The sequence below is a fragment of the Haliaeetus leucocephalus genome, unplaced genomic scaffold, assembly GCF_000737465.1.
Source record: "Haliaeetus leucocephalus isolate CR32 unplaced genomic scaffold, Haliaeetus_leucocephalus-4.0 Scaffold110, whole genome shotgun sequence".
Classification (NCBI taxonomy): domain Eukaryota; kingdom Metazoa; phylum Chordata; class Aves; order Accipitriformes; family Accipitridae; genus Haliaeetus; species Haliaeetus leucocephalus.
The window spans coordinates 2772025-2795427 of NW_010972546.1; the positions used below are offsets into that span (position 1 = coordinate 2772025).

The window sequence follows — 23403 nt, forward strand, 5'->3', positions numbered from 1 at the left end:
GGGCGGAGGTGGGGGGGGGGCGGTGCGGGGGGGGGGGCGGCGGCTGCCGGGAACGGCCGTGCGGGAAACCCAGCTGAGTTCCGGGCAGCGCCCTGACGTCAGCGCGCGGCCCGCGGCCGCCGCCACCGCCCCTTAAAGGGGCAGCGCCGCCGCGGGCGGGCCCTGTGCTCCGCGCCGGGCAGCGACCCCGCGTGGGGCGATGCCGTACCGTTCCCCGCGGGGGTGGCGGGGGTGTCCCCCCGAGGCTCTGGCCGCCGCCACGAAGAGGCTGCACGCTGGTGGTTTAGAAAAGAGACTTTATTAGTTGCGCTGCTTCGCCGGGACGCAGCCGCGGGAACGGCCCTCCGGGAGCTCCTCCGCGCTCCCGCCGCCCCGGCGGCTGTGCCCGCCCGGGCCTCCTGCCCTCGGGGCCGGCTGGCCCGGCCCCGCCGTTCCGTGAGAAGAAATACCGACGTCAAAACCGCCCGTGGGCCCTGCGGGGGGAGGCGACCCGCGGGCCGCGGGCCCGCGCTGGGCTGGGAACGGCCGGGCAGGAGCTGTGGGCGGCCAAAAGCCTGTGTCCCCTGCCCCCGAGGGGGGAGGCAGCGCCCCCGGCCCGACCGGGAGCCTCCAGGGCCACCCGCTGCCGTCCCCCAGCCTGCCACATGCCCAGCACACGGGCCTGGCATGGGCACACCTCTGGGGACGATGGCGGCGGCACGGCCCTGGGGAGGTGTCTGCCGTGCACCGGGATGGGACCCTGGGCCTGGGACAGGCTGGATGCAGTAGACAATAAGAAGGAAAATAATTCTTGGAGGAAAAGCAAGTTTATATATTCGGTTATGTTAGCAACAGCAGCCCTCCCTGCTGCCTGGGGGGAGCAGGCTGGGGAGGAAAGCGACTGCGCTCACAGAGGAGGGCTGAGCCCAGCAAGCAGACGGGGATGAGCACAACCGGGTCCCTCCCTCGCCTGCCCACCAGGATCAGCCTCCCCGGGCGAAGCCGCCGAGGCACACAGCCTCCTGCCTCGCTGCCTGCTCCTGCAGGGCTGGGTCGTGCTGCAGTGGTGGCTGCCTACATGAGAGCCGGAGCGTGGCAGCCCCGGGCTGAGCCAGGGCAGAGCCCTCAAGCTGCGGTGTGCTATCCTAGTGCTGCCTTGCTGCAGGGGACAGGGAGTGAAGCTGCAGAAAGCGGGAAACGGGGGAGGAAAGCGCAGGACCTGGGCACGAGCCTGAGCCATGCTGGGACCCCTGGAGGAAGCAGATGCTCAGAAATACTCAAGGTCCGGTGCTGGACTGGTGTCAAGGCTGCTCTCTGACAGTCAAGATCCTCACATGGCATCAGCACATCCCATATCCTTCTGGAAACAAGCTGCACCCAGTGGTGGCTGCTTCAGCACAGCTGCCTGCACATCCCCTCTCCCTTGGCAGCGAGCATGTACCTTGCTGCCTGCTGCCACCACCCCTGCAGGTGTGGAGGGACCAGATCCAGCACCCCACCTCCACGGTGCTCCCTGCCCCGGCAAGGACTTGCCCACGGCTGCTGGGCCTCTGGCAGCCAGATCTGTAACCTGGGCAGGGGAGCGTGTGGCCCGCACTGCTCCTGCCACAGCCCCGGGGCTGTCGCAGCAACAGCCCCAGTGCAATGGGGAGGAACACTGGACCCCAGCTGTATGATGTGCACGCAGGCACCCGTGGCAGTCCCGGCAGCGGGGCGGCTTTTCAGCGAAGCCATCCTAGGCACTGCCACGTAATCCGGTCCTCGGGAGGGCAGAGAGGAGCAGACCTGCCTGCGTGCCATGCAGCAGGCTCAGCTTCGCCCACACTCTGCCCATCAGCAGGACTTGCTCAGCTCTTCCCTCCCGCACGCTGGGTGCATCACAGTTCCTCTGCTCCCCCGAAGGGGTGGCCAGCTTGGGTGCTGGGAGTCTTCCTGCCTGCAGGGATGGCCGTGCAGCCTGGCACAGGGAGCTGGGGTGGTGTGGGCTGGCGGGCTGCTTGGCAGGAAGCTTTCTTGACACCAGGTCTTTGCTTATGGAGGACACTTGAGCTTTCCAGGTGTACAGCCGTTATCTTGGTTTTAGCACTCTCCAGCTGGGCTGGGTCCCGTCACTCAAAGCCCATCTTCAGGTCTGGTGCTAGAAGGCTCTCACGCAGCCTGCGGCAGGAATGGTCTCCAAGGGTGATTTAACAGTGTAAGAAAAACAGTCCCATGTTCCTAATGTTTCTGTGTGCTAAAACTAAAATATAAAATACACCTTGTCCAAGCAGGCAGGGGATTGGCGTCGGCTCTGCAGGGTAGTAAATATGCATTGTGTACACTTTCCCTGGGGCACCAGGGCAGAGAGAGATCTCGAAATGTGAGTGATTACGTGTTCAGCCGTCGTCCACAACCCTTCCGTGCTGCAGCCTGTCCTACTCGCTGTCACTCTTGTCCACCAGTACCGCGTCGGACTCCTCCGTGATCTCCAGCAGCGTGTGCATCTCGGGACTCTCACCACGCAGCAGATCTGAGTTTTCTCCCTCCTCTCCACCAACCTCCACCAGCTCTGTGGCTTTCACTTCCACCTCGCCCTCTCTTATTTTCTTGACATGGAAAGTGAAGGGTGGCACTTTGTAGACGGCTGTCTTGGACCTGGCATAGATGGTGTGGTCAGGGGTGAAAGACTTCCTCAGCTTGTCCCGAGAGGTCTTCATCTTCTCTCTCCTTTCGTTAGTCACAATCTTGGTGCCCAGCTTGTTCATCCTCTTCTCCAGGTTGTGGCGGGTCTTCTCCAAGTTGTGGCGGGTCTTCTCCAGGTTCTCCTTGGTCTTTAGCTTAGTCTTCTCCATCTTCTCCTTTGAGAATGCCTTCTTAAAGTCATCCACTCTTTTCATGCCACTCCTTTTGATGCGCTCTGCCCGTGACTCTTCGATAATCTCTTCAATCTCCACCTCTTCATCCGAGGAGAGCTGGACGTGGTCCTCCTCTCCATGGTCCTCACCCACAGGCACCTCCTCGCCCTCGCCTTCCTTCTCCAGCTTTTCACCCTCCTTTAGAGACTTGCTGATGCTCAGTTTAGACGGGAGCTTCACTTCATCCTGCAAGACACAGAGCGGAGCCAGTGAGACACACACACTCAGCCTTTCCAGCCTCGGGAGCCAGCCCCCGCCCGCCCCCCACCCGGCAGTGCTGCAGAGCAGAAGAACAGCTACAACCCACGGCTAAGCATACCCAGGCGACGTCAGGCTCAACCTCCCTTAGTGCACCTGATAAATTACTGTAAGGAGGACCTGCCCTACCCGCAGCAGCTTAGAGCTCTGCTGTATTTAAGCTCAGGTATACCAGCTCTGCTCACTCTGGGCTGGTTCCAAACCCACCCATGACTCCAGCAGTGCAGGAAGAGGCACTGAAACTGGAGACTCTTCCCTTCCTCCTGTGCCCCTGTCACAATCCCGTCCCCTCCAGTTTCATCATCATCCCAGGACCTGGCCATTGCACGCTCCCTGCTCCTGGCCCCACGAAAGCCCCTGCCCACATCCTGCCGTGGAGGGGCGCAGGGAACCCACTGGAGCAATGCGGTGCCCCCTTGCTCCCCAGCGCCTGCCCAGAGCCCTTCCCATACCCCCCAGCCCACAGCGTTTCGGCTTCCTTCCCATGGGTGGTCTTCTCTTGGTAAGATCGCTGGCTACCCCCAGGTCTCCGGCCTGGCCAGGGTCCGGCCCGTGGTGGCCCTGGGCACAGCGCGGTGCTGGGCTGCAGATGGCAGCACAGTCCGGAGCCGGGTGTCCAGCCACGCTGCCTGGCATGCACACAGTGGCCTGGCCGACCCCAGTCTGCACTCAGACTTTCCCAAGGCCTGTAGGATCCAGATGTGGGGCTGGGACATCTCTTGGGATGCAGCAGGCCGCCCTGTTTTTCCCATTTCTCCGCTGGGGAATAAGTTGGGGAATTTGTCCGAGCCTGTATCTTAAGACAGAGGAGATGGCAGCCCCGACTCGCACAGCTAGGTCTGCAAGGTTACGCTGTCTCTGCTCGGGACAGGGGGTAAATTCATTCAGCTTCTCCGCTCCTCCGGGTCAGCCAAGTTTCTGATCCCAGTGGCAGAGGACAAGCATGTGCCCAGGAGAGGAGCACAGGTCTGGAGTGGGATTGGTTTTCATCTGAGCAGCACATAGCGTGCGTCCCTGCTGCAATGAATCACCTCTCTGTTCCCAGGACAGGCTGGAAATAGCCCATCACTGTACGAAGCATCACAGCTGCAGGGCTGCGGCCCACGGCTTAGAAATTTATTGCCCAAGGGGTTTTAATCTACAGAGCTGGGTGGGAGAAGCATGGAGCTGCTGAGACAAGTGCTGTCAGAAAGCCAGCAGCAGCTGAAAGGCAGTGCGTGGAACAGGCACGCAAAGAGTGGAGATGCTGGGCTGAGGTTTGGAAAAAGCCTGGGCAGCAGGATGGCCGGGTGCCATTTCCAGCCCCAGGGCAGGCAGGAGCTGAACAGAGCAAGGATGGGGGATCTCAGTCCAACACTGGCAGGAGCGGGGCCCAGTGAAATCAAGGACAGACCCCGGGGTACCCCGAGCGCTTGACGTGCGTGGCTTGCCTTTGCCCAGCTTGGGGATGCCGGGAGCGGAGCTGCCCTGTGTCCCGGGAGAGTGAATCTGCCATGGCATCTCCCGTGCAAGGCTGCACGCTCTGTGTGTCATGCTTGCACAGCAGTAGCCACTGCACCAACGCAGCTGCAAGCTAACAAGCTACGCAGATGTCAAGAGCCAGAACACTCGTGATGGTCAAACTGCCAAAACAGCCACTGAGGCCCAGCCCCAAAGAGCTACACCAACTCCAGCCGTGCTTCTGTGCAGGTTTCTCTGGCGCTGCCACGGCAGAGGACGTCCCGATCCCTCACACAGTGCCGGAAGGGACAGCGTGTTGGCATGCCCGCACCATGAGCGCTCTCCCACCACCACGCTGACGTGCTGCTGCTCTAGCTGACCAAGGTCGTCACCACGCTGCTGCTCTGGCCTGAGCCCATGGTCGGAGGCAGCACAGGACGGTCCGTCTGCAGATGTGGAGCTGCTTGGCTCAGACAGCTATGCTGTCCCCAGCTCTTCTTTCCCTTACACCACTCAAGAACTGACATAAGCTTATTGAATATGTGACTCCAGCACAGCTTCACCTGGGTGAAATTCAGATGCTTTTAGCTGCTTTCTCATCCTTCCCCAAGCACAGGACAGTGCTGTTCCTTAGGCAAGCTGAAGTTCTGGAAAGATGAGGGCATCTGGGGAAAACTTTGTGAACAGTAAGAAGTCAGCTCTGTGGAGCACTGGGCTCTGAAGGCGACATGGGGGCTGCAGTGTCCGTGGTCAAAACACAAAGAGTCTGCCAAAGCAGGGGTTTTGTTCTGGGTTTTATTCAGAGCAGAGAGCTGCGCTGGGCAAAGCTCTTCACCCTCCAGATCACAGCTCAGATCCCAAATACTTTCTGGAGATTAAGGTGAAGTGGCCAACATATGTTTTCTTCATTTGATTAGCCACTTCAAGAGAAAACAATACACATGCTCTCCAGAGGGTCAGGTCAGTCCAGAACAAATCCACATCACTGGGAAGGCAGGGATCCTGTTCTCCACAACAACACCTGCTGGAGCAATCCCAAGACTCCTGGGGATCCTGCCCCGCCAGCTGAGAACATCAGGAACTCCAGCTACTTCCTTCCCTCTGAGTCAACACAATGAGCCAGAACAAAGGCATCCCCCTCTCGCCTGGCACGACTGTCACTGGAAACAGGCCATATCCTGCAAACTCAGATACTTATCAGCCCCTTGTTAGCTCCAGAACATGTGTCTGCAGAAAGAAACACCACCTCAAAAACTCTATGTCTGCCACATAAATAACCACTTTTCCTCATGTTACACCAGCAAATCCATCCAACTTCGGCAGCGTCCTGCAACTCTTGCCTCACAACCGTGAAGACGTGGTGAGCAGCAGCTCCTGCTACATGGGACAGCTGGAGCAACCCCTGTTAAGAGTGTCAGTGCAGCTCTCTAATCCCTGCCACTTCAGCCCTGAGAACAGCAACTGCCCGGCTGTTTGATCCTAACTCCCACAGACTGCACTCATGTACAGACCCACGCTTTTGCTGTCCCACGCACCGTCCCCACAGGCAGCTGCTCTAGCCCCAGCCCAGCAGTGCTCATGGACTTGAGACTCTGCTCATGCCTCTATCGTGAGGCACTCTCATTGCTCAAACACAGAGACAAAGAGGGAGCACAGCTATTCCCATAAGTAAGGATGTCTCCAATCCCAACCTCCCCCCTCGAGACTGTTTCTGAGAGCTTTTCTCCAGCTGCACTTAGGAAACCCTTTGCAACCTTCACCCGGCCCCTTTCCTGCAGGGCCAGGGTGACAGCGTCGCGTGCCCGCTGCAGGGCTGTCAGGCCAGCCAAAGGCCCCCAGATAGTGCGTCTCTCTTTTCTATGCCTGGTATAATTCCTGCATTTTTTTCCCCTGACTCTTCCTCAATCTGATTGCTTACCCAAGCCATAGATAACCAGCTGGAGGACAGCTGGTAGATTTTCAGCACTGTGTGCCATGGGTCACTTTCCTGACTCAAAGCCCACCTGCATCTAGGGAGCATTCCTGCTGGTTTAGCGGGCTCTGGCTTACGCACAGGACAGCTGGTGCAAGAACAACCAACAGCTCTGGCACGTCTTAATGGGGACAAGTACATTGCTGCTGAGCATCCCTAGTGTGTAGCTCCCCACCCGCACCCAGGCACTGCCCAAATGCCACCAACGGTCTCCTCTTCCCTGCTTGAGAGGTGTTTCTGCTGTGGAGAAGGGGCACTGCCGGCTGTGGGCAGAGTGTGCCTACAGGCACAGACAGAGTGGCTACCTGCGGGGGAGGACAATGGGACCTCACTTGAACAATCAAGAACCATCCTGGGTCTACGGGTGGCTGCTACACAAATCCTTGCTCTGGACAAGGCACTATGGTCTGTGCACTTTATTTCACTGATGACTCATCCAGATGAGCCACATTTTTAACACCAGGCATTCCAACTACTCTATTTTTACTGGGAAAACACTGACCCTTGAAGTGGGTGAGTCCAAAATCCTGGGTCTTGGCATCCCTGCCTGTTGGGGCATTCAAACCTTGGCTACCAGTCAGCAGGCGCAAACCCGTTCTGTTCTCTAAGACAGCTTGAATCCAGCTGGCACAAAGACAGTGGGTAAACAAGATTTCTCAGAAGATTTATACCAGCAGAAGAAAAATCTTCCTGCTGTGTGCACAAAGCAGAACAACGCCCAGCAGAAGGACAGGCAGCATCTGCGTGTATGCTGGGACTGAGCTCACTGCCATCTGATGTGCTTCACACAAAGGTTCAGCTCTGATCCAAGTTCTAGTTTTCTTTTGCCCACTTGCATTTTGCTCCCCCCAGCCCATTTCACAATCAGACACGTACAGTTGTGCTGTCCCTTCGGCACAGACCTCCCTGGGGAAGCGTTTTACTTTGGGAAGCTCCCTCCCGCTGGCAGAGCCGATGGGACTGGCAGCCCGACGGCCTGCAGACCTTGTGGGCACTCGGCGGGGCCCCGGTGCTTGTACCCAGCATCAAAGGCAGCTGGCTGCCAGCTGACAGGGTGCTGGGCTGCTCTGTATTGCTCCTACCTCAAACAATTCAGAGCCGTTAGATCTACCCGGCCGACCAGCCTCTGCCTTGCTCTGCTAAGCGGGCTTTTTATCTGACATTGTTTTGAAGCCTGAGTTCCCTTGCAGTGAGTCATGCAGGCAGCCCCATATGGTCATGTACACACCGCCTGGTTGCTACAACACATGTAAACACTTCCCCTGTCATATAAAAGGCCAATGAGACACAAAGCTGAGCTGCATTCCCAGCCTAGCAGAGCTCTTCAAGCACTGCAGAATCACCAGCAAATCTGGGGAACACTCCCAAAATGCAAGAAGGCCTCCTGGATTGCTCTTGAAGAGGCTCTTATTGTAAGTGTGTAAAAAACAGAGTCCCAAAACTGCCAGCCACTCCGACCTCCCATTTGAAGGTTTAATGGAAGATTTTTCACATGCGCATGCTAGTCACATCTGCAATTCATTTTGTTCAGTTATTTTTACACAATTGCAACAGCACAAACAGTTGAGTTTGGTTGACATGCAGCCGTAACATGCAGAACATGGCCAGCTCACATCCCCAGGCTCTGCTATGACCAAAAAGGGCTGATCCCAACTACTGCTGGGTGAGCTGGAGCTTGCTGCACCTCCTGCGCCACGCCAGCCCTTCCTCTGCCCTCCCAGGGCAGGTCAGACAAGCTCTGGCCTGGGGGAGGCTGAGGGAGGATTAAAAGCATCTGGGCAGAAGACAGCTTTCCGGGTCAGATCGAGCCCTGCCAGAGAAGAAAAAGTTCTGCTCTCCCATTGCCATGATAACTGTTCTGCTCTGCCAGTCCTTAGAGGATACTTTCTGTGCTGACCTTCCATCAGTGTCACAGGAAGGAAGATTCAGTTATTCCTAAGTAAAAGCAACACACTTGATAAGCACCCACAGCCTAGCAGAGCTCAGGGATGTAAAGATGCCCTGCACAGAAAAGAGGGCTGTGCTTTCTTCACCAATGCCTTGTTGGAACAGGCATTCCAACTGTCTGTGGAGATTGTATTGCTATCAGACTCTCTTGCTATATCACAAAACCCTGCCTTTTTAAAAAATCTTGTCACTCTCCTTGAAAAGAAGTTTTCCCTGGCAGCTGCCCCCAGAGAGCCAGACTCCTGGGCTGAGTTCACCTTCGCCTGGCTCCCGGGGCAGACCTCTCCACTGACCAACATGGCTGTTCCCACCGGACAGTGCTGCTCACACCAGTGGATGACCACCCAAAGGGCAGGCAACTGGAGCTTAGGGTATTTTCTCCAGTAGCCACACAATAAGAGGAAGGCTAGCAGGGGACTATGCTGTCACCAGCAGCCTTTGTGGCATGAGATAAGTGTTAGATAAAGAGCAGTTCAAGTCACCACCGGCTCCAGTCTGTGTGCAGAAGCCTAGCTCCTAGTGAACAGCGCTGGGGGGCTGCCGCTGAACAGAAATGGATGCTGCATTGCCTACCTGAGACAACTGTAGTTTTACATCACACAGTTTGTGCTCTCTGACTGTCCTTTATCTATTTAAAACAACTTCAAACTATTTCACAAACACTTATAAACTAAACCTTACAAGAAGCCTGAGGAGGTAGGTATTACCAGGTCTCTATTTCAGAGAGAGAAACTGAGACTCAGAAAACGGGTAGGATTTGCCCAGTCACAGTGGACGTCAGCAGAGCCAACTGTTCCTGGCTACTAGCCCTTCATGCAAGCCATACAGCAATTCCTCCCTCCCAGATTGCAGAAGTAGCACACAACAAGTCCTGCAATGCCTGAGAGAAAATCACAGCTCCTAACTATCAATTATAACTAGGGCAGCAGCATGCAGCAAGCAGATTAGTCAACAAGCAGAGGCATTTCTGCCAACTGAAAGATCAGCCTTCCAGGTCTGAAGGCTTGCAGCAGCCACAAGCAGGCAGAAAGGCAAAGGCTCTGGAATCAGTAGCTTTCAGAGTTTCAGAAGAGGTTCAAAGTGATCTTCAGGGGGTACTCCTGCTGAGGCCCTAAACTGTTGCCTCCTCGCATGTCTTCTGCTGATTTGGGCCATGGCACTTTCCGCAGCACGGGCAGAGGGAACCGTTCCTGGAGACAGCTCAGAGGGCAGTCCCTGGCGAAGACTCAAAGCGCACACTCTGGATCTTCTTGGGCTAAGACGAGGAAAACTGCATTTCAATGGCCGGCGGAAAGGAAGCACAATGGAAAAGCTTACCTGTCCCCCCCACTGGGAATCTGATCAGGAACATCGCCAACAAAGTAATCCAGATTAGCATGAGAACAGGCAGAGAGAAAAGGCACAGGGGTATGTTTTAGTAAAGGGAGAAGCCAGGTAGCAAACTTTGACAGAAAAGACAGTCAGCAAAGATTTATTAGAAGGAAGAGTGTCCTCCCCTAATTTATGCCAGGTCCTAGGAGATGCAGAATCCCTTCTATGGTTTCAGGCATGTTTACACTGAACACTGCCATAGGGCCAGATTCTGCTCTCTTTTCACACTGCTGTTCACAGAGTGGTTTGATGTCAGCTGTTCTGGAGGTATCTCTGACTTCTGTGGTGTAGCTGAAAGCAGAGTTTGCTTCTATGTGTAAGATTATGAAAAGATAGTGATTTGAAATCCCTGTGTTTATTAATTCAAATACACACGCTGGAGAGATCAAAACAGCCGGGCATGATTCCAGAACTCCATCCGCTGGTTTTGTCAGTGTATGACCTACACCAACACTGGACAATACCCAGCAGCTTACAGACATCTATACCCAGTGACACAGCAAACACGCTCACCGCAAAATCAGACATGACCTCAATTCTTACGTTCCAAAGGTTGGACAGATTTTATTGCCAAAAGGTCCATAAAAAGAGAAGCCTTGAGGCCTTAGAGAGAAGACTACCGAATCCTGCAATAAGAAGTCACCAAAGGATACTGCTGAGACAAAGGAAAAGATCTGAAATATGGTGGGGAAAAGCAAAATAGGTTGGGATTAGGCAAATGTGAAAGGGATAAGCCAGTTTGTTCTCAAGCAGTATCTCCCTGACTAGCAGAGTCCTTCTACCCTCAGTAATTTTGCATATTGTGCAATCTTCTTGGCACTTTTTTCTATCAGGCATGTCTAGTTACTCTATGTCCTGGAAGCTATGTCCTAAAAGGCTGTTATCTTCTTCATGAGGTGGTGAGAATGAGCAGCATGGTACAGGCACTGGAGCTAGTTCAAACCTGATGGTGAAAAGCAAGGGAGGAACGACACAGGGAGAGGAGGAGGCTGTGTTTAGAAAAGTGCTTTTTCCTAACAGTGAGTCAGAAGAAAGGTAGGGCTGTAGGAAACAGAGAAGTAAATAGATTGCAGAGTGAAAAGCCTTTTTTTTTTTCCTCTGACAGCAGAAAAAAGTTTTGATCCTATTATCAGTCTGTTTGTAGAACTGGCTTTGCTCTCAGAACTGCTCCTCCCGGATAAACCTGTCTCAACTGATTAATAACTCCAGAGCTATTTCTGAACAGCAAACCAGTAAAGATGGAGTTTGCATTACAGATGATTTGCAGATAGATCTGTGATGATACTGCCATTTGCATCCTCACATAAAGCTATAGACTAAACATCCTGAGACTTTTTATTCTAAATATTTGATTTTCCCTCACTGACACTGAGCATCTTTGTTTCTGGTTTTTGTCTTATCTTGCAGCTGGATAATGGACCCACAGTTCTTCAGGCACTTTGTAAGTTGCAGAAGATCTTGCAGAATCAAGAGGACAATATTATCCCAAACAGGATAAAAGAGGGCTAAGCATGTTGCCGAAAAGCCTGAGTCATTGCCATGCTTTACCTGGGTGACAGACGCATCACAGTACCTTAGAGAGTGGAGACTGCATAGTTCTCTACTCATTACTTAAATAGGGACAGGACACGACACTTCTGGGTAGTGTAGCAAAAAGCAGCTTCAGCAAAGATGCAGGAACAGCCCTCAGTTTCACCTAATCTGTGCCTAGTTCAAGCAGTACGTTCTTTGGAAAAATGACTGTGTTAGACTGAGTGTGGTTGCTCGCTCATCCCGCCCGGCAGAAACTGTGTGCCTTGCCTGGAGCTGGGATGGGGTGATAGCACGCAGTGAGTCACCCACAGCAGGCTCAGTGCCTGCCTTGTGAGCAATGCTGAAGGACGCAGAGGGACACATGCCAGCTACAGAGCATTCACATTTACATAAAATTGGGGAAATGGAGATAATATGCAGGACTACCACTTTCCCATGATGCTTACACCCTTCCAGTGTCCTGCAGTGCCTGCAACACTAAGCAGCTTTTAACCATCTACTGGTCAAACTTGCACCCAGGGTACACTGGAGAGTAAAGGTACTGCATCTTTCCAGAGAGAGGCACAGTCTGAGTACTGACTGGCTTCTTGAATTCTTTGGGGTTTCTAATCCCAGACCTGCAAACTTGGTTACATGCGGCCTTGGAGAATTTTTCCTGCTGCGTGTCCATGATGGGTTAATTTATTTTTGCTGAGGGCTCATATCTAGCTTAAGAATGGGTAAATGAGCCACAATCTCACTGGAAACTACAGCGCTCCAGCCACCTAGCCCAGTGAGCACGGCTGGCAAATTCCACACTTCATTATACTCCCGTGTGCAGTGGTCCCACTGGCATCACACAGACATCATGACAGATACTTAGATCCACTGCTGATAGGCACAAGAGAGGCCTGAGAGAGGAATATGTGATCAGAAGGAATATTACCTTTGGTTTTATTTTCATGAGCCATTAATCATCCAATCTAGCCTTAACCCAACTGGCTGAGCAGTCTCTGGCCCTTTGCTCTGAGACAATTTATTGCCACACAGCTCAGTATGTAACTATAATGCTGAAAGGATTTCAGCAAAGCAAACAGTCCTGGCACTACCTGCTGATAAATACTACCTAAGCAATGAAATATTAATGCAGTTGATTCCCAGCCCCAAAAGAGAAATCCGTGCTCCAGAGCTGTCTTTCGGTAGAAAGACTGATAATCTGCACTAAGAAAAATCCTGGAAGTGACAGCTATTAACATCCTGAAATTTTTTTAAGGCTTAGTCTCCTGTGAATAATTATCTTGAGACTCTTATAATTCAGTAATGTTCAGAGAATATGAAGGATTCTTTGCACATCAGGATGTTAGCATGGTGCTCCTTACAATGGATAGAGAACACGCAGCTGAATTCAGCGCTGCAGCCTGAAGGAGTTGAGGTGAACAATATTTCTTTCCTTCCCCTGGGATGGCATTTTTTCACCTCTAATTTTGCTTCATCTGTGGCCAAAAGTAGGACAACAGAAGGGAAGATACAATAGCTTTCTGGGCTAAGACCCCTGTATTCCAGCAACAAAGACAAAGGATCAAAGACAAACAATATTAACTCTTACTGAGTATCAGTTTGTATGATTCAGGTTTTTTGTGGTTTTTAACAAAGGCTTCATGATTAATTCTCTTTTGTGTTTCGTTTAAGAACATAATTAAGAATATAATAAAGCGAAAGCAAATACAGCACCAGAGGAATATCCTGTCCCCATTGACCACACCAGATGTCACTGGATGAGGCATTTTAGATTTGGCAGGTTGCTGATGCACAAACCCACCAGTGAGAAGCTCATAGTAACTCTCTACTGAACCTGGGATTAGAACTGTTGTGGCTACAAAGAGAGCTCCTTTTGAGTGGATTCACAAGCAAAATTAACCCAGCCTTTTATTTTAAAGAATTATCAGAAAATAAATACAAAAACCACTGGCTGCTGCAATGCAAATGTCTGCAGTGAACCACTGGGAAAAAGTGATGCTACATACAGCGTGGCTCCGGATCCAAAGAGGTACTCAAGTTCAAGCACAGAGTGCTCCTGAGCTCACAGAGCCAACTGGTCTTGCAGGAAAAGTGTAACATGGGTGCCTAGTGTCCATGCCTACCCCCAGTACTGTCATTCAAATTTTATTTGAAATTTCTATTTATTCTTTAATGCTTGTAGTTGGACAAGCTCTACTGAATTCAAGGCATGTAACCCACACAGGCTGTTCTTTGGGACTGCAGATCACTCTGGCTCTCATGAACCCTCTGCTGTCATTAGACTCATAAGGTTTTTGTTTCAGAATGATTAATTTGAAACAAAACCATAGCTCGGGGCAGCTGACATACTGTTAGGAGGTGGAGAAAGACTGCAGCCCAGGGGCAGTGGGTGCAGCGGCTGCGGTACATGGGTTTGTACACCCTGTGCTCCCTGCCCCGTGCTTCTCATCAGACCCCTGAATTCACGTTCTTTTCCATGCTCTGTTCTGAGGAACACAGACCTAAAAATGAGACAATTCAGCTGTAACCCCCAAATCTGTCGCATTAATGTGTGGGTTTGAAATTCATCCCTCCTCCCCACGAACGACACTCTTGCTGCTCTCGTCCGTATAAGGCCCACTCAAGGCACAAAAGCCAAGCTGTGCTATTTATATTTCCTTGTCCACCCCTACCTACCCTACGCATTGTACGGCTGAGATTCATGTTCTACCCTACTCTCATAACCACCTGGCCCTTCCCAGAGAAACTCCACATCTTGCGAGCCTCTGAGCGGCCGCTGGAGTCACCTGAAGAGCAGAGGAGCCCCGCAGGAGCCCCCGAATCTGACAGTGTGAGCGAGCAGCCTGTCCACACACCTTTGACAAAGGCCACTGTCTTTCCAGCAAACAATGCCGTGCATCACAAGCCAGACTTCCCTTGAGTTTGGCGCCCACATGAGCCTCAAAATAAAGGACCAGCACACTATAGAAATTCAATACTCAATTTGTGCGCTGAGCGCTGCAAGCATTTGTCTGGCTGTAAGAAAATCAGGCCTTTGACATGTGCAGGAATAAGTTTAATTGTCGAAAAGTATTTGGAAGAAAAATGCTGTGCTTACGTAAGTGCTGACACGTGCCGTTCTTCAGATGAATGTGGCACGCTGTCTGGTTTTAGAGCAGTAGCTTTTTGCATGGGACATCCATTATTTAATCATGAACTGTAGTAACCAGCCCCAGATTCTTGTATCCTAAAACCAGGAGATTTGGGATGAAGTCACTTCAGTTTGTTTTTATTAGCAACCACTCTAACTAAATGTGTTGATGTCCCAATTTCTCTGAAAGACAGGAGCCCAGGACAGACGGCACAAAGGGAGCACTGAGGAGCTCTGTTCCAATGGGCTGCTAATAAGTCACTTGACATCAGACTTTTTAGGAAGGCAAGTCCTGTTTACGGTAAGAGTACTGAACTTCTGTTTACACAGCAGCTTATCAAAAGTCTGTCACCTTTGCTTTGATAGGCAAGTTTTTTTTTAAAAAAAGATGTGGTAATTTGGAGGGGGGTTGGTTTTTTCAAATTTTATTCTCAAGAATCGATCTAATTCCCTACGTTAAGTCAATACAAAAACTCTTACCTCGGTAGAAATCAGACCAGCTCCTGGCAAAATAAGGTAAAAGTATATTTGAGAGAGTGAGCAAGTGAGAAAGCGCGCACACATATATACATGACTGCGAGCAACAGCCCGCAAACATTCTCCTTAATGCCTTGCCCTTAGCTAGCCCCAGGGGAAGTGATTTTCAGTTCTGCACTTTCTCCCCCAAAGTTTGAAACTACACAGGCTGATGTGCTCTAGGCTCATCTTGATAGGTCAAGCTTTCCCTGAATAAAATTTGATTTTCATTTCCTCCTAATCTAACAGCTACCAAAATACAATCCTCGCACGTAGTTTGACCTCTTCTCCCAAGGTGCCAAAAGGTCTTATTTGCACTCCTGAAATAGTCCGTCCATAACTGCTGGAGACTAAATATTCAACGCTGAGAGAATAATCAAACATCTATAACTGGTAAAGAGCTGATTTATCTTTACGTCCTTTTATTTCTTCATACCACAGAATCATGCAATATTAAATCCCTATAGAGCATGACTACTGTTTTACTCAGCTCTCTTGCTTGAAAATAGCCACCGCTGGTTTTATGTACTTTTTTATGTCTCTTAAGACAAGTTTATTTCTTGTTCTCCAAAAGAAAAGACTAATAAATCTTTGCATTTTTAGCCATAGCAACTGAAAATGCAATTGCACAGGAAAGTTAATCACAGCTTTCTAAAGGCAGCTTTTTCTGAGTTAGAAAGGAATAATAATGTTGCTCACCATCACAGAATTAATTACATTATCAAGAAAGTAACATAAACTTTGATAGGTAGTGGGTTTTGAGAAGTGAAACACTGAATTAGAAAAGAGTTATTTTGTAATTTTTTTTTTAATGATAAGACACAGTTAGGAAAACACACTGAATTTTCCTCATTTAGATCCCCAGGGTGGAGCCCATCATAAAGTTTTGGTTTTATAGACTCTCGATACTTTTTTTTTTTAATTTCATGAGTATTAATACTGAAACATAGGGTGACATTAGTAAATGGGTAATCCAGCGGGAATCAACAAGACTTCTTGCAACAAATAGCATTGTTCAATATCAGTAAAGCAGCTGAACATCATCCTCAATTTGATAAATGCCTTTACAATGTATACACAAAAATATCACTTCTTTCTGTATAGAGTTTTATGATTTAAATGCGTTAGCATTATCTGTTTTGCATAATCCCAGACAAAGCAACACTCTTGTCATTGATGTGCCTAGAATTACTGACAGTGATAAAATATTCATACAAATATTTCAGGACACAAAATTGTAACCTGATGTTTTTGCAAATCTGCTGTGCAACTCCCACAGGCAGCCTGTGTTAGGAATTTCTGAAGAATGACATCTCCATAATTACAGTAAGACACAAACTCTAAAAATCCTGTCCCTCCCAGGGAAAAACAAAGCAGAATAAAAACCCCCAAAGCCAAAAGTGAAACTTCCAAGAGCCCCTAAAATGTCTAACTTCTTCAGAATAAAAGGTCTCCACAAATAAGAGAGACTCCTATATATGACAGATTATTATTCCTTACACCAAGCCATACAATTCAGGTTTCTGTATATTGAAAATTACACTATGACATTTTTATGGAGCACAATCTACAGAATAATGCAACTATTAAGCAACCCTATTTTCTATATGAGAAATAATAATGAGTGTAGCTCTGAGACAGACTGTAGATTGATATAATTTAGAAACATTCTCTGTTGACCAAAAATCTATGCTTCCATCGTATGCAAGAAAGAGCGGTATTGCAGAATACTGCAAAAATATACCCCATTCTTCCAGGGGATTCCCTGTGGTCCGTGTCTGGCCATTGAATTCTCATTGTATGGGTCTGTCTTTGCCACAGTAACACAGCACAACACTACTATTGATAAAAGTATTTGTTACTCAGGCACATTAGTATTATTATTGCCTATTTCTTTCTAGTATCCATCTAACATCAAAAGCCCATCATGGATTTTGTTTTTCAGTTTAAGCACCAAATTAAGAGACAATCAAGAGTTTCTCTTCCAAAAGAGACCTTCATTTGCCTTAGCAGTGCCTGTCACAAGCCTGCACGCCTGCTGCCACACCTTTGGCCTCCCCACAGCTGGATCCTTACTCTTTGTGGCATGGTCTACTAAGGCTTCCCGCAGAAGTGCGAGGATTTCCATGAGGGCGCAAAATCCTCCATTTCACAGAAGCAAACCTGGATAATTTCTCACTTGAGCTCTGTGGCCTCCCAGTCAAATCACACTAAATTCCAGGCTGGGAAATTGTTCCAAATTACAAATAATTCTTTTTTCTTCCTAATATCTTCTTGATTCACAAAATTCCTGCTTTAGTCCCTTGTCAACTGATTCGCTTGGAGGCTGTTCTGTCCTCATTACATCAGCAAGAGCATTGCCCCTGATTTCCTTCAGAAGCAGGATTGCTTTTTCATATTCAAACTCTACTCAATATTCATAAGCAACAGCAAAGCAAAAGGAACAGCTCACAAAACGACAATCTGCCCATGTTTAGGATGCTTCCAAAGGATGTAGAAGCTTGCCAGCTTCCTACCTATTTCCGTAACCCACAAGGTATATTACGTTTAAACAATTCCCTTCACTCTTCTCATTTTGCAATGTCTGTTGCTTCTGCAGTATGTTTAGAGTTCTATTTTATTTTTCCATGGACAGCTCTATCCTCCTCCAAAAGCCTGATACAAAGAGGTTGTAATAAAATTTAAAAAAAAAAGTGGTTAGGTTGTCTGTATGATCTGAACAGGCTTGAGTATTTCAGCCTTTCAGGCATGATAAAACTACAAATGCTTAAGCTCTGAATCACAGAGTTACACAGGCTTCCATACTTGTTAGATTCCTGAGCCTATTACGATCAGCTCTCCCTTCAAAAACCCTGCTCTAAGAAGTGTTTTCCCTTTTTTTCTGTTTTTCTTCTCTCTCTTCCTGTGGTCAGCACTAGGTGCTTCTCTATTTGTCCCTGATGCTGTCTATTATTAACCCAGAGGCTTCTAACTGAACCATTAACTATTTCACCTCACTTTTCTTCCATGGCCCAATATAAGAGTTTGGTCTGATAAGGAAGACTAACTCCAGACAGGAAAACTGACAAAAACCTATTCCTCTCTTTCTTCTTGTTTAATATTAAAGGAGAAATCCAACACTTAGCACAGGGGTTGAACATCAAGCAAACTAAAGCTGTTATTGAAACCAGACAACTAGAAGATTCAAGACTTGCAGGTTGCAGAAAAAAGAATGTGAAAATCTGTACAAGCACAACAGCAGACCTGAGTACTAATGAGCTCAAGGAGCTGTTCTGTATTTTCTCTAATGACTCTATCTGTCCTAGTCAGTGAGATTAACCCCGATGCTGGGGTTACTGTCTCTTGTTGTTATCAGATGCATGTCACAAATCTGAAATACTATCGCTCTCCACGTAGCAATACACATGTTGCCCCTCAGTAGAAAAGATGTTGACAGACGGATTTACAATAACCCCTTCCAGAACCCAGTGCATTCTTGTTCTTTTTTTAGCTAAGCAGAAAAAAACAGGTTATTTTGATACTTCTGGTCCATTGCAATGAGTGCTTAGGGCCATTCTCACTATTTTCATTACAGTTCCTGTTAAATGTAGCAACTCTATCAAACCTTGTCTTAGAACACATAGACAATGTTAAATCATGAATGAGAGATCTACTTTGGACCCGCCTCAGTTGGGACCGCCAGACAGTCAGGGGAGTTTGGGTGAGTAATGGACTGACCGTGCAGTGTGACAGAACCCTTAGCAAAGAAAACACCCACTAACAGGACATAAAGAAGTCGTGAAATAGCTTCTTACCTGGTAGATCATGACTTTGAAGTTTCTGCGTTTCAGAAGCTCCGCTTCATTGGCCTCTAGCTTCTTTATCTGCCCAGCTTGCTTTTCCAGGTTCTGCCGAACGGTTTTCACATTGACGCTCACCTTGCGCACTTTTTCCAGCATCTTGTTCACAGTGTTGCTGGTGGTGGTGTGTGCCTTTGTCAGCTTGGTCAATTCTCCCTGGATGCTGGTCACTGCGCTATCCATCTCTTGCTGTCTCTCCTCCAGCTGTGTTTGGGTCAGCTGGATCTGATCCACTGCTCCAATGATCTTGTCCAGAAGGGTCAGCACCATCACACCATTGATCTGGTCTGATTTGATGGGTTCTTCAGGCACTTGTTCCTCTGAGGCCTCAGAAGCAGTTGGTGGCTCGATAATTTGCAAAGTAGTATCCTCCATGATCGCTTGGGAGTCCTGGCTAGCAGAGCCCGGAGAAGCTGTCACTGCAGGGAGAGAGAGGAGGGAAAACTAAACCCGAGCCTCAGCTAAACTCTGCACTGGGAGACACGCCAGAAGTGGAGAGCACAGTGTGTGGATGTCTGTGCTGAAATTCAAATGGCACAGCTCTGCAAAGCCGTCCAGTGAAACTGCCCTGCAAAATTTTCCAGGCTTGCAGGTCATTGGCTGACTCCACCTCAGCTATATAAAAGGAGCCCGTTGCCAAATGCCTGATGACCCACCCTTTCTGAAATGATTAAAATAGTTGGAGGGGAGGCAATGGCTTTGCATGCAAACACAGGCGCAGCTCAGCGAGGAATGCAAAGCTCTGAAACTACAACTGCCTCTTCTTTACCATAAGTCTAAAGGCACTATAAGCAATGAGAGGAAAAAACAAAAACCTTGAGTAAACGGCTCGGGAAGCTGCTGGGAAGAAAGCAATCCCATCTGGGCACAGCTGTATACATTAAAGGAAGGCTGGTTTAAACAACTGCACACGTTAAAGTTCAGCTGGAAAATTCAGATCTTTTGCCAATACTTAGCTTTTTTTCCAGGACCATGACAGCCTGATTTTCAATACTTTAAAGAAATGCTACAATTTTGATTCAGTAGTTACGGCACATAACTTCTGGATCATAAAAATGCACGCTCCCATGTGTGTGAATGTACACAGTAGGTGTACACATGATATATACAGTGTGCACCACGTCTCTATGCAGATTTAATACAGAAAGAATAAATACAATTCAATCCTGAAGTGAAGCAGCTGGCCACTCCCACCTAAAAGCAGCTATCTCAGCTCTGCAATTCTCTATCCATCGACAAATCTAGTCACTAGACTTTTAAATGTGGGACATGCTTCAGCATATGCCATGCAAAACTGTACTTGTAAGCAATGCACAGATACATTGTGTTACATAAGGCTTTATTGGTAAAAAAAATACTAATTGTTACAGAACTTACTAGAGTACATATTGCTTTGGAAAACACGGGGAAGAAATAATCCTGATTTTGCTAACTTTTAACCTCAGTATTGACACAAAGCAATTCATAGAGTCTTATATAGTGTTGGCAGAAGTTTATGCCTCATGGAGCCATCACCAGCTTACTGCCTTCGAAGACACTCGGGGGGTGCTACCAAAGACTGTATACGACAACCCAGCAGGACCAAGCACAGGAATGCGAAGAAGCAAAATTCAGATCTTGAGAGTGACCCTGGGTGAGACCCTCTTCACTATCACAGGTGTTGACTCAGCCAAGGGAATCAAGCTCCCATGGACAGAACTGCTGTGAAGCCTCTGCTGGCTTGGGCAGCAGAAAGCCCTTCCAGGCTCAGCTGAAGGGCTGTGGGCAGACTGGGAAGGCTGCTGTTTCCCTCTTGTCCTGTAGCCTTGACAACAAGCAATTCATACTCAGCACATCCTGCCTCCGGCAGGGGTCAAGCCCGCCCTTGCTATTTGCCACAGACTGGCAAATAAAGTGAATGCTCTACAACACTTGGTTCCTTCAGGCTCACAGCCTACCTCAACACAGTGCTGGAAGAAATGCTTAATTCCAAGCATACAAGCTGGGAAACCCACAACGCACAAACAAGATGTACAGCAACATTGTTTAATGATGAATGCTCATGACAGTCAGCACTTTCCATGCCCCTGTATTCTCCACCATGTGACAGCTCGCTTTTTACTGCTGTTGTACCCACACTGCACCATTGATCTAGATTTGGTTTCACTGTGCATCAGTAAATTGTGCTGTGTGGCTTCCACAATAGGTATTATGTCATGTATTAAAAATAGGTTGCTTTTCTATACCCTGTTTTTTCCTGGAGGGACCTTTTTCCTGAGCATTTATTTCCAGTGTTTGCTGCTGATGAGTCAGTTCCATGAAAAAAATCCTCACTCCAGCCAGATAGCGTTGAGGCTCTGCAGTTGTTTCTCACTGGGGATGTCTGCTTCAGAGTGGATTTCCACAGATATCTGCTATGAAGTTTCAGGTATAGGACAGGATGCAAGCAGAGCAGTGCACTCTCTCTAGGTCTGCCATCTATTCCATATGTGACTTCAATGCAGTCTCTGTGCCTCGTTTCCCCATTTGGGAATAATTTAAAAAAATCAGACTGAGTAGGTCAATCTAGGTAGAGTCAGATAAAACAACAGAACAGGAATTTATATTTGTTCTTGATACTCAGTAGAAGAGATGAAGTGCCACACTCAGTGCTTGCTGTGCACACAGCAGTCACACCCCAAGCTAAAATGCGATGAGTAATTTTCTATGTTAGGACTAACTTCATTTCAGCCATTTTCTGCCGTGGAGACATACCAGGAAAAGCCAATAGGTGGCAAACTGCAGCGTCCCCTTTGGAGCCTTCACGCTGCCTTGAACACACAGGACAGTGAACTCTGACTCAATCTCTTCTAGTGTGAACAATTCCTTGCTGCTCTTGTTGTACCATAGATACAGTTTGATCTTTGACTCTTCCACGCTTACACTATGCCTTAGATATTACTGATTATTCCAATATTCCAGTGATTTTATAGCACCACTACTGAATTCTTTGTATGGACATGGTCCAAACAAAAACTAGCATATTTCAGCTTCAAAGAAAAACTCTGTCAGATGTATGCAGGACAATGAAGGATGACAATGTGCAGCATCTGCTTCCACATCAGTCCGTGGAAGTTCCTGTGACTATACGAAATGGCTCAGCTAACTTCTTAAATAGCAAGATACAGCTGCTTTCGGCCTGCCAGAAATAAGGAATGGCTTTAGCTTGCAGTGGACTGACTCTCAGTTAAATTTCACCAAGATGCAGTTGACGCAGTTCATCCCTTCACCTGTAGTTCAAGTATAGAGGACATAGACTGGACAGAGAAAAAGAAAGAAAATTATCCTCCCTGTTTCCCGAGGACCGGGGAATAAGTACAGGGGGAGGAAATGTGCAGTATGTGTGCAGCTTTCTGTACTGTTAGATGCATCCCACAGATGAGGAGAATTCAATTTTATAGGCCACTGCCATGCACTTCGTAGGCACCAAACTAATTCCATGACAAGATACATGTTATTTAACCCTCTAACTTGCTCACTTTTTCATCTCTCAATCAATTTGAGAGATGTCAAATATCTGAATAAAAGCAAAACCTGAGAGTGTTAGCAGCCCTGCCACTGCCATTTCCATCATGCAGCACCACTAGCCTCACTAACACGGTCTGAGCCTGCTGGCGTAGGGTGTCATTCACTGTGACTGGAGTCCACCACGCTGACCTGTACGATGTCATTATTTCCTTACATATCTGCAGGTGGTCCTTTGTCTCACAGGATCTCTTAGGAGCAGCACTTGGGATTTGTTCCTCTGAGCTTGAGCAGCACCCACACCCCCATCGGTGCTTCTCTGTCAGAGCATTATGAATAAGCACACAGTAATAACTAGGATCCTCCACTCCAAAGGAGGCAAATGCCTGCCCAAGTCCTGAAGAGGCACCACACCTCCCCTGTGCTGTACACCATAAGGGCCTTTCAAAAAAAAGACAACCATGTGAAAAGGGATCTGTGGTTAAATTGTATTCTTGCTATTGCAAAAGCTCCTCTTTTAATCATATCAAGACCAAGCATTTATTCAAAGACATAGTCAGTAAGTAGAAGTACTTGGAAGTTTAGTGTATTTTAACTTAAGTATCTGTGATTTCTGGCTTCCTTCCCAATGACCCATGTTTCTATTACCAGCCTAGCGCAGAAAACCCCTGACAGGCAGGGACGTTTCTTGTCTTTAATTGGATTTCCATGCTATGAAGTGCTACACCCATGGGTTAGCCTTCGGGCTGCTGGAGGGAATCGCCTCCATCGAGGTGTGCTTGTACATCACTTGGATTTGACTCCAAAGAGCGAATGTTCGCTCTTTCATCTCCCATAACCTTACTGACCTCAACCAGCAAACTTTTATTTCGGCCAGCTGGGGCGGGAAGGCAGCGAGGCTGCGGCGCATGAGGCTGCGGCGCGCGAGGCTGGCGCACCCAGCTGTGCCAACGGGCTGGGCGCAGGGCTCGGCCGAGCTGCTTGCTCCAGAAGCGAGCCGCAGGAACCAGCGGAAGGCATCTGGCCAGGCACAGGCCGGGCGGG

General features: G+C 48.8%; 1 protein-coding gene across 1 annotated transcript; it reads right to left on the bottom strand.

Moving 5' to 3' along the window:
• Window positions 1–1125: 1125 nt before the first annotated feature.
• On the bottom strand, window positions 1126–19429 carry PTRF (polymerase I and transcript release factor). The gene is made up of 2 exons (XM_010585618.1): window positions 18832–19429; window positions 1126–3059 (listed from the first exon to the last, which is right to left on the bottom strand). Exons 1-2 carry the CDS (start codon window positions 19249–19251, stop codon window positions 2394–2396), a joined length of 1086 nt encoding a protein of 361 aa, XP_010583920.1. The 5' UTR covers window positions 19252–19429; the 3' UTR covers window positions 1126–2393.
• Between the last annotated feature and the right edge of the window lie 3974 nt (window positions 19430–23403).

Excerpts from the sequence above, each read along its gene's own strand:
- PTRF (XM_010585618.1), bottom strand. The coding sequence starts at position 19,251 with ATGGAGGATACTACTTTGCAAATTATCGAGCCACCAACTGCTTCTGAG. Across the intron at positions 3,060-18,831 it reads TCAAAGTCATGATCTACCAG|GATGAAGTGAAGCTCCCGTC; the intron begins GTAAGAAGCTAT and ends TGTGTCTTGCAG.